Source organism: Salvelinus sp. IW2-2015, linkage group LG35 (genome assembly GCF_002910315.2).
Source record: "Salvelinus sp. IW2-2015 linkage group LG35, ASM291031v2, whole genome shotgun sequence".
Taxonomy (NCBI): domain Eukaryota; kingdom Metazoa; phylum Chordata; class Actinopteri; order Salmoniformes; family Salmonidae; genus Salvelinus; species Salvelinus sp. IW2-2015.
In genome coordinates, this window is record NC_036874.1 from 9,082,496 (window position 1) to 9,094,127 (window position 11,632).

Consider the following 11,632-nt stretch of genomic DNA (forward strand, 5'->3'; position numbering starts at 1 on the left):
ACGCAATCCCCCTGTCGATGGGGTGGTAATTGGGTCGCCTTCTTTTTACTGAAAGCGATAGCCAAATCGGCATACTCAGCGGGAATGCGCACGGTGGAAACCTGGTCTGGACTCTCCACCGTTGTCGCACCGATGGAAACTCCTACACACCTGCCTGAACACTCATCAGACCACCCCTGGAGAGCTCCCTGTTTCCACGAAATRGTCGGATTGTGAATAGCCAGCCAGGGAATCCCCAGCACCACCGGAAACGCAGGTGAATCGATAAGGAACAGACTAATCCGCTCCTTATGATTCCCCTGCGTAATCATCTCCAACGGAATCGTGGCCTCCCTGACCAGCCCTGACCCTAATGGTCGACTATCTAAGGAGTGAACAGGGAAGGGGGGTTCTACCTTAACTAACGGAATCCTCAACTTCTGAGCGAGTCCGCYATCTATAAAGTTCCCAGCTGCGCCTGAATCGACTAGCGCCTTATGCTGGAGAGAGGGAAAAAATTTAAGAAAACAAATTAACAAAAACATGTGACCAACAGGAAGCTCTGGYAGAGTGTGGTGCTGACTCACCTGAGGTGACCGAGAAGTGTTCTGCCTGCCCTCTCGATTCCCAGATGGACTCCTCCAGCACCGACCGGAAGTGTGCCCTCTCCGGCCACAACTGGTACAGGAGGAGCCTCCTCCTCCGATCTCCCTAGATGCTGCCCCTCCTAGCTCCATCGGGATGGGAGCAGGAGGGCCAGGAGGTGGAACTGACAGGACCCTTTCAGAACGTCCGCGAGCAGCTAGCAGATGGTCCAACCGGATCGACATGTCTATTAGTCCATCCAAGCTGAGCATAGTGTCCCGACAAGCCAGCTCCCTGCGGACGTCCTCTCTCAGGCTACACCTGTAATGGTCTATCAGGGCCCTGTCGTTCCACCCTGCTCCAGCGGCCAAGGTCCGGAAATCCAGCGCGAAGTCCTGCGCGCTCCTCGTCCCCTGTCGGAGATAGAACAATCTCTCACCCGCCGCTCMGCCCTCTGGAGGGTGATCGAACACGGCCCGAAAACGGCGGGTGAACTCCGGGTAGTGGCCCCTCGCTGAGTCGGGCCCGTTCCAGACCGCATTGGCCCACTCTAGGGCTCTACCCGTCAGGCAAGAGACAAGGACACTCACGCTCTCCTCGTCCGAGGGAGCTGGTCGAACGGTGGCCAGGTACAGATCTAATTGTAGCAGGAATCCCTGGCACCCCGCCGCCGCTCCATCGTACTCCCTCGGAGGCGTAATACGCAAGGCGCTGGCACCGGATCCCGCTGGAGGAGATGGTATAGTTGCTGGAGGGAGGGTAGGTGGGGTAGTAGGGAGACCACTCCTCTCCCAACGATCCATCCTCTCCATCATTTGATCCATAGCTGATCCGATGCGATGGAGGATGGACGTGTGATGAAGGATTCTCTCCTCCATCGTGGGGAGAGGGGTGGTCGCTGCTCCTGCTGACTCCATTAGAGAGGTGCGGGCTTCTGTTACGATCGATGAGGAAAATGGGTAAGGAGTCAGGCGCAGAGAGCAAAGGATACGGGGAACAAAAACACACTTTAATGTCCAACCAGAAAATACAACTGGTAACGTCAAAACATATGACGTAAAATCCACTTCACTATAGTACACACTGGCAATAATCCGGACAGTGGAAAAAAAAKCATCAAAACACGAAACTCCTCATACAAAACAGAATGACAAGCCCGCACAAACAGAAGCGGGCTAAACTAACTTAAATAACACACCCTAACAACCAAACAATGAACAGGTGAAAACAATTAGACAAAACCAAACGAAAAGGGAAAAAGGGATCGGTGGCAGCTAGTAGACCGGCGACGACGACCGCCGAGCGCCACCCGAACAGGAAGGGGAGCCACCTTCGGTAATGTTCGTTACATCTATTGTATTTTCGATTTCAAGAAGTTTCATAATGTAGACATATTTTACTGTTTCAGGTCAGGCTTTAGGCGTGTGCATAGATAAGGTAAGGCATTTTTCTATATTGTGTTTGACATATTTTGCKAAAAAATTWACATTTTTATACAGTGTGTGAAAATGAGGTAAGGCAATAAATAGGCCGTAGTGACGAAGTAATTACAATTTAGCAATTGAACACTGGAGTGATAGATGTGCAGAAGATGAATGTGCACGTAGAGATACTGGGGTGCAAAGGAGCAAAAAAATAAATAACAATATGGGGATGAGGTAGTTGGATGGGCTATTTACAGATGGGCATGTACAGGTGCCATGATCTGTGAGCTGTTCTCACAGCTGATGCTTAAAGTTAGTGAGGGAGATATGAGTCTCCAGCTTCAGTGATTTTTGCAATTTGTTTCAGTCATTTGCAGTAGAGAACTGGAAGGAAAGGCGGCCAAAGGAGGAATTGGCTTTGGGGGTGACCAGTGAAATATAACTGCTGGAGCGCGTTCTATGGGTGGGTGCTGCTATGGTGACCAGTGAGCTGAGATAAGGCAGGGCTTTACCTAGCAAAGACTTATAGATGACCTGGAGCCAGTGGGTTTGGTGATGAATATGAAGCGAGGGCCAGCCAGCGAGAGCATACAGGTCGCAGTGGTGGGTAGTATATGGGGCTTTGGTGAAAAAACGGATGGCATTGTGATAGACTGCATCCAATTTGCTGAGTAGAGTGTTGGAGGCTATTTTGTAAATGACATCGCCGAAGTCAAGGATCGGTWGGATAGTCCGTTTTACGAGGGTATGTTTGGCAGCATGAGTGAAGGATGCTTTGTTGCGAAATAGGAAGCCGATTCTAGATTTAATTTTGGATTGGAGATGCTTAATGTAAGTCTGGAAGGAGAGTTTACAGTCTAACCAGACACCTAGGTATTTATAGTTGTCCACATATTCTAGATCGGAACCGTCCAGAGTAGTGATGCTGGACGGGCGGCAGGTGCGGGCAGCGATCGGTTGAAGAYCATGCATTTAGTTTTACTTGCATTTAAGAGCAGTTGGAGGCCACGGAAGGAGAGTTGTATGGCATTGAAGCTCGTCTGGAGGTCAGTTAACACAGTCCAAAGAAGGGCCAGAAATATACAGAATGGTGTCGTCTGCGTAGATGTGGATCAGAGAATCACCAGCAGCAAGAGCGACATCATTGATGTATACAGAGAAAAGAGTTGGCCTGAGATTTGAACCCTGTGGCACCCCCATAGAGACTGCCAGAGGTCCGGACAACAGGCCCTRCGATTTGACACACTGAACTCTGTCTAAGAAGTAGTTGGTGAACCATTTGACGAACCAAGGCTGTTGAGTCTGCCGATAAGAATGTGGTGATTGACAGATTCGAAAGCCTTGGCCAGGTTGATGAATACGGCTGCACAATATTGTCTAACATGTCTGATATATACTGCCGTAATCTTTATATTCCGTACATCAAAACAGAGAATTGCATAGACAGTCTTTGTACACCCAAATGTCACATTTTCATAATTGTTTTTCTTTCCAGCAGGTCAATTGTCTGCTTCCATGTGCATGGCATAAGAMAGAACTCTTTCTTTGCCCAAAATGCCACTGGTTAACAAAGCAGAAGTAATATTTTCGCTCTTTATCATACTATTCAAATTGTGTCCATGTGATGGAWTCAGTTTGCTTACCATTCATTATTTGCTTGTGTGGGACTTTCCTAGCTTATATTTTCAAACACTACAGTCAGGTCCATAATTATTGGCACCCTTGATAAAGATGAGCAATAAAGTCTATAAAAGAGATCTATTTTCATGTCATCTGTCCATAGCTCTGGTTCCAAGTCCTGATGCAGTTTAACAACCTCCAGGCAGTGTTGGGTCGATGACATGAAAATTAAACTTTTTGGCCACGCACACCAGTGGTGGGTTTGGCGTTGACAGTATGCAGAAAAGTACCTCATACCTATGGTAAAATATGGTGGTGCATCCTTGATCCTTGTTAAGGTCAACTGCATCATGAACCTCATAACCAGTCCCAGGACATTTGACCCAAAAACCTTGTTGCCTCTGCCAGGAGGCTGACACTTGGCCACAAGTGGATCTTCCAGCAAGGCAATAACCCCAAGCACACATCAAAATCCACCAAGAAATGGTTTATTGACTACAAAATCAACATTTTGCAATGGCTGTCTCCGGACTTGAACCCAATTGGTTTGAATTGAAGAGGGCAGTCTATAAGAGCAGACAAAGGATATCAATGATCTGGAAGGATTCTGTATGGAGGAATGGTCTAAGATCCCTCCCAATGTGTTCTCCAACTCATAGAATATTTGAGAAAAATACTGTGTTATCCTTGCAAGGACAGGGTGCTGGAGTACTGAAAACAGGAGTACAAAAAGTATATTTTTTAGATTTGTATTACTTGTTAAACAATCTATTTCTTTATGCTCTTGTATTAGTATAATTCGTTTTTTAAATATTTGTGTTTTTGTATAATAGATTTTTTTCTAATAATTATGGACCTGACTGTATGAAATGTTAACATATGTGCAGGTAATTGATATGCATTTAGACGATAATGCTAGATACAGGGGATACAAGAGGTTATACAACAAGGTCATTTTTTCTGTCTTTATTTAATTGTAAATATAGACTCATTAACATGCATAGAATTGTTTGAACGTCATCTATAGCGAAAAATCATAAAATATCACAGCTTTCTGTTATACCAGACAGGAGAAAAAGCTACTCATTATGCAAGTCCTGTCGAATGAAAGCAATTACTTCAGTTGCCTTGGGACTGCACATGCACAGCGATAACAGAAAGGCTCTTTATGTGAYGTGTAAGAAAATTAACATTTGAAATCAATGTAAATTAACTGATCTATTTTGATAATAAAGACCACAATTAACATATGTTCCTATTTTTTGTTCACTCTTGTTGGGCCAAAAAAATCAGCTTTGGCCCTGGTTTCTGACAATTAGAATGTTTTCTTTACGTCATAGCATATAAACAGTCAAATTACTAATATACAACATGGGTCATACTTTGGTATGACAAATTATTGACAGTTCATTGAGACTATACCAGCTGCTTTTGAAGTCAAAGACAGTATTGTTATTTTTAACTTTAAGTCCTAGTACCACCTGCCTCTTCCCATGGTCAGACCACAGTGTTGTAAATGATTAATACTGATAACAGTATGGAAAKACCATATGGGCACCATTTTGGAGGCGTGAGTGAGGAAGGCTATAAGAGTTCACTGCCTTTGTTCCATCCCATCTGTGGATGAGACTGACTTCTGTCAACATGACTACCCCTCTGTTCACTGCTCTGTCCTTCCTGGCTATGCTGGCCCTTGGGTCATGTCTAGCTATCTTGCCAGAGGAGCAGCCCTATGTGGAGCGTGCTGGTATTCAATATAGCGCTAGGCCTTACAACTCCCTCCTCACCGTGCCCAATGGAGAGCAGTTTGGGAACTGGACCTGGCCCGAGATGTGTCCCGACAAGTTCTTCGCCGTTGGGTTCATGCTCCGGGTAAGCAAGGCCTCCTTCATACATTTCAAACACATCTACCAGTTTGGATAGCATTTCTTTCCATTAGTCAATTCAGGGATTAAATTCCAGTCCCCTGTGGTCAAAAAGCCTATTTTCAAATAGCCCATTTTTAATTTTTTTATTCTACACAATTCAAATCCTAAATTTGATGTAATCAAAATGTATTTGTGGTGTTGATCCGTTACCAAACATGATCAACACATTTGTGTATTACGAGACCATTCTTCTGTTTGAGCTAATGCTAGCATATGTCCATTAACCTTCTCTCAGGTGGAGTCCGAACAGTACGGTCTGGACGACACTGCCCTGAATGGCATTCGCTTGATCTGCGCTAAGGACGAAGATAGGAGCTTCTTGTACACCATTGAGTCTCACACTGGATTGTATGTACAGACTAGAACAACATGCCTCATATCGGCCTATCACATTGCTCAATGTAGACACAATTGGAAATAATCATATTTCCTTTTAAGATACAGGTTTAACTGTAAAAGCGCATTTCAAACTATAGTGATGACATGTGACTCAACACCTAGATTCGATCTTATGTAGCAACATTTGAAATGTTTTTTTTTTTACATGGGTAAAAAGTAGAGCCTCAGAGCTAGAAAATYGTATATCATACACTGCATTTTTGAGGAACAATGGGAAAGTAATTCTGCTTTGATAGTTGATAAACTCACMTTTGAGAAAAGGGCCTATAAATGTTTTGGTGCCTACTGGAGAGCTCTCCTTTCTCTACACCCATTCAGCATTGTTCACACCCTCTTAAACCAGCCCCACTCTCTTTAAGGATTCACATGTGAGGTCATGTGCTAAACAGTGAGTAGTGTAGTAAAGATTAAGACTAAAAGTGGTAAAAGTAGTAGCCTACAATAAGGAAAAATTACATGTAAACAAAGTGTCCAGATAAAAATATTTTATAAATGTTAGATCACACTTGTCTAAATTGATGGGTCATGTGAAATAAATTCTATAACCCCCAGCCACATCCAGTGGTGATAAAAGTACAAAATAGTCATACTTGAGTAAATGTAAACATACTTTTACTTCAGTCATTTTCTATTAAGGTAAGTCACCCAGTAAAATATTACTTGAGCAAAAGTCTAAAAGTAAATTAAATGCTAAAATGTACTTAAGTATCAAAAGTAAAATAATAAATAATTTCAAATTCCTTATATTAAACCAGATGGCCCAATTTGTAATTTATTTTTGACGGATAGCCAGGGGCACACTCAGACAATTTACAAACGAAGCATTTGTGTTTAGTGAGTCTGCCAGATCAAATGCAGTAGGGATGACTAGGGATGTTCTCTTGATAAGTGTGTGAATTGGACAATTTTCCAGTAAAAATGTAATGAGTACTTTTGGGTATCAGGAAAAATGTATGGAGTAAAAATTACATTATTTTCTTTAGGAATGTAGTGAAGTAAAAGTTTCTGAAAGTAATGTACAGATACTCCAAAAAAATACTTAAGTAAAAAATACTACTTAAGTACTTTACACCACTGCCAAAATGCCTTAACACCAGTACATTAACATACTTTATATACTGTTACACACGCACTTATCACATAGTATTCCATACATAAGTTAAGGCAATGCAACCTGAGTGAGCTGCACATGTACAGTACATAAACAGATGCATGCTCCATATATTTGTGTGGTGGACACATGATACGGCCACATGATATTGTTGTGGTATGTTACGACATATATATCAATATTTTGCTAAGTGGATGGGTCTCTACAGAAGGTGTAAAAGGTACAACCAAATGGTTACTTGCATATTAGCAATATCAGAAATGGATAGTGTCAATATAAATAGAATATACAGTATGTACACGAACTATATCAATAACGAAAGTGATAGATGAGGTAGTTATATGCATACAATCAGGGGTAAAGTGGCTGAGCAGCAGGATAAATAATAAATAGTAGCAGCAACGTATGGCGTGTGTGTTAGGAGAGAGTCATGTGAATAGAGGCACTGCAGATAGTGCTGATGACTGTTCCATCCGAACCACACATGAACAAGGGAATCTATATTCGGAGAGTCTGTTTCTGTCCTGCCCTTGACTTTGGTGCAGMMCATGTGATGTCCATAGCCTCTTRYTCGCAAAACTCCCTGATCTTGTCAAAAAGATAGTTTGTCTAGCTGTGTCCAGTCCAGGTGCTGCTTGTACAGGCAGACCATCTATGGGAGGAAGGATGTCAGCGTTGTGCAGCAGCTGAATCCTGGTCCAGACAGTCCGAGCGCTCCTTGGCGACAACACCAGGCTTCAGAGCATCAAAGCTGTAAAACAGGAAATWACAAAAAATACATTACAACCTTGCACAACAAATTCCCCTCGCAAGTTTAGATAATAAGAATAACCTTATACAATGCAATGAAAATGATATTCACCTGAAGTGCTGGTACTGCTTGATCTGAGTCAGGTGTTGTTGCCAGCCATAGCTTTCCACCAGCACCGTACCATCCTCCAGTCCAACCAGCTGTGGGATGTTGACACCTGTCACAGTGCTGTCCTTCACAACACCAGCAATCTCAGACAGTGCTCATTCTGGTCTTTTTGAAGCGTTGCTTAATGAGGCTAAAGCACCAGTCTGGGTCCAGACTGTGGTGGAGCTTGTGCCTGGCACAATACCAGAGCACAAACTTGTTCTTGTTTTGGCCACTGCAGTTATCACAATTCAGGTCCACATGTGTTTTCCCAACTCCGTAGTTGGTGAAGAAATGGTGCATGTAGTTGATGACTGCGCTGCTGCCTTTGCTGGATGACATGCCTTCATCAATCAAGTAGTTGACTTGTGGTATTCCTTCACAGCAGACACCAAACAAGCCACACTTGCGAGGAGTTAAAAAGTAGATGGGACCTGGCTGCATAGTCAGAAGGATAGTGCACCTGCAAACAACAAAAGAATAAGATAAATTACAATTAATTGTCTCAGCCCTGTCAATCTGTCTTTACACATCTCAGTGAAAGGTATTTGCCTGCCTCCCATATATATTGTTTTTTTGTTGTGTATATCTATCTATCCATCTATGTCCTTAATCAGTATAAAGGAGGAAATGTTGCTTACCTGTTGAACAAAATCATAGCTGTAATGCATCCTGATGTCATCTTGAACAACATGCCTCTTATCGTCCTTGTTACGAGATGTCGCCAAGCCAATAGATGGCTCTGCTGTTATTTGTATCTGAGTATGATACTATATAGTACTAGCGAGGCAAGTTAACCATTACTTACTATGCACTGTATGCATGCTACCGAGTGATGCCTAAGTAACATTACCTTGGTCTTGTATAGAACAAACAGCACATAACAGTCCTATTTCATGACTCAAAGTAGACACAAATGGACTTATCAGTTAAACCCTGCATCTTCAAACTGCAGTGATATGTTATTCCATGTCCCGTTTCTACTCTCTACATAATGTGCCTATTTTCTCTGTCTCACAGCTATGGTCAAACCTCATTCCAGACTGCTGTGATGGTGAAATAATATTCCATGTCACGTCTTCCCTCTGTATGCCTCTCTCTCTTCCTCTCCCAGCTTTGGTGACTGGTCGGACCCTCTGTATTGCCCCAGGGGTGTGCTGACTTCCTTCCAGCTGTGTGTGGAGCCCCACCAGGGTCTGTTCGGTGACGACACAGCCGCCAACAACATTAGGTTCCGCTGCAGCAGCAACCCCACCCTCACAGGCGCCGGCCTGGACTACGGCGAGTACAGCCTCTGGAGCCAGGATTGTGGCGATGGAGGAATCTGTGGCATCGAGACCAAGATGGAGGAATACCAGTACGGTCTGGATGACTCATCTCTCAATGACGTGCGCTTCCACTGCTGCGCCAAACTCCAGCAGGTGAGAAGATGGTTGTGACACCGGAGCATTTATCATAGAGGGGCTGAATGAGTTGGTCTTGTGTATGATATTGATATCATGGCATCTATGGAACACTGCAGTATATCACTAATTTTCTAACCCTCTGGTGTTTTTTTTGTCTTATCCTCACAGTAATCATCTGAGGGAGATACTTCCTCTGGACCAATCTCAACCGGCCCAGACCTGTCAACACACAGGCTCTGACCCATGGTCCATTCAATCCAGTCTACACCCAATATCTGAATCTACCACTGGTTAAAACCTAATAAATCATTCAACTGTCTGTTTATGGCTCCTTTGTTCAGTGAGGCTGAAACAAACTACATTAGCTCCGACTGAACATAACCCACTCATCAGAGCTGAAGAACCCCTCTAGATCACTCCACAATATGCACTGAAATCCTCATCAGCATGAGAACAGCATGTTTTCATAGAGCGTCTCTAATGAACCAATAAACTCAAAGCAAAGTCATAACAAGTGTGCACAAAATGGAGGTGCTGACACATGCATTTCTCCTCCTGGAAAGGGAGCTAATTAAGAAATGACAAGGGTTATTAATTAATTTACAGTTTAAAGGCCTGACGGCGTCCGATAAGACGGTGATTGGCATACACAGAGGTAATTGTGTTTAATGTGTGAGTGGGTAATCTGCAAACGCAGTGTAAGTGGAGAAAAAGGACCGTGTGACTTTATCAAGCAGCGCAGCAATGGTTATCACCAGCTACTCAAACATGAGGCAATGGAGGCATACTGATAATGACCCATAATTCACTGCTCTGGAGTTTCTCTTTCATGCTAATGAGTGAACTTCTGGTGAACTCAAGTTAAGTTCAAACTCATTCGCCACTTGGTACGCAATACTTTCATTTAGTGTGGGTTCGATTGGAGTGATAGTAAAGAGTGATGACATAGGTCATCTATATAAACTCAGCAAAAAAAAGTCCCTTTTTCAGGACCCTGTCTTTCAAAGATAATTTGTAAAAATCCAAATAACTTCACAGATCTTCATTGTAAAGGGTTTAAACAGTTTCCCATGCTTGTTAAATGAACCACAAACAATTAATGAACATGCAACTGTGGAACGGTCGTCAAGACACTAACAGCTTTCAGGCGATAGGCAATTAAGGTCACAGTTATGAAAACTTAGGACACTAAGGAGGTCTTTCTACTGACTCTGAAAAACACCAAAAGAAAGATGCCCAGGGTCCCTGCTCATCTGCGTGAACGTGCCGTAGGCATGCTGCAAGGAGGCATGAGGACTGGAGATGTGGCCAGGGCAATAAATTGCAATGTCCGCATTGTGAGACACCTAAGACAGCGCTACAGGGAGACAGGACGACCAGCTGATCATCCTCACAGTGGCAGACTACATGTAACAACACCTGCACAGGATCGGTACATCCGAACATCACACCTGCGCAACAACAACTGCCCGAGTTACACCAGGAACGCACAATCCCTCCATCAGTGCTCAGACGGTCCGCAATAGGCTGAGAGAGGCTGGACTGAGGGCTTGTAGGCCTGTTGTAAGGCAGGTCCTCACCAGACATCACCGGCAACAACGTTGCCTATGGGCACGAACCCACCGTAAAATAAAAAGGAGATGCACTCCAGTACTTAATGCAGCTGGTGGCCACACCAGATATCGACTGTTACTTTTGATTTCGACCCCCCCTTTGTTCAGAGACACATTATTCCATTCTGTTAGTCACATGTCTGTGGAACTTGTTCAGTTTGTCTCAGTTGTTGAATCTTATGTTCATACAAATATTTACACAAGTTTGCTGAAAATAAAACACAGTTGACAGTGAGAGGACTTTTTTGGGGGGCTGAGTTTATGTATGTTGATACTTTGAAAGGGTCCTTATAAGATGAAGTGTTTTAATGCAGACAAAATATGCATTTCTTTGCTGAGTCATGAGCAGCATCAGAGGTAGGTACATCCAACCAGATGAACAGGTGACTGGCATGACCACTAGATGGCAGTGTTATCTTAGAGGTGAATTGACATGTTTCAGTGGATGGATATTATGACACAGGGATATTCAACTCTTACCCTATAAGGTCCAGCGCCTGCTGGCTTTCTGTTCTACCGGATAATGAATTGCATCCACCTGGTGTACCAGGTCTAAATCAGTTCCTGGTTAGAGGGGAATAATGGGGGGGAAAAAGCAATGGTGCTGGCTGCGAGGTCCAGAGTTGAGTTTGAGGGGTATGACAGAACCAACTAGATGAAAACCAGTAC

The 11,632-nt window shown here is 43.6% G+C and overlaps 1 protein-coding gene across 1 annotated transcript; it reads left to right on the forward strand.

Moving 5' to 3' along the window:
* Positions 1-5,200: 5,200 nt before the first annotated feature.
* On the forward strand, positions 5,201-9,669 carry LOC111958708 (vitelline membrane outer layer protein 1). Its single transcript, XM_023979953.1, has 4 exons — positions 5,201-5,480; positions 5,772-5,884; positions 9,059-9,365; positions 9,519-9,669. The coding sequence occupies exons 1-4, from the start codon at positions 5,232-5,234 to the stop codon at positions 9,519-9,521; spliced, it is 672 nt and encodes a 223-aa protein (XP_023835721.1). The 5' UTR covers positions 5,201-5,231; the 3' UTR covers positions 9,522-9,669.
* Positions 9,670-11,632: the final 1,963 nt, after the last annotated feature.

Excerpts from the sequence above, each read along its gene's own strand:
- LOC111958708 (XM_023979953.1), top strand. The coding sequence starts at position 5,232 with ATGAGACTGACTTCTGTCAACATGACTACCCCTCTGTTCACTGCTCTG. Across the intron at positions 5,481-5,771 it reads CCGTTGGGTTCATGCTCCGG|GTGGAGTCCGAACAGTACGG; the intron begins GTAAGCAAGGCC and ends ACCTTCTCTCAG. Across the intron at positions 5,885-9,058 it reads ATTGAGTCTCACACTGGATT|CTTTGGTGACTGGTCGGACC; the intron begins GTATGTACAGAC and ends TTCCTCTCCCAG.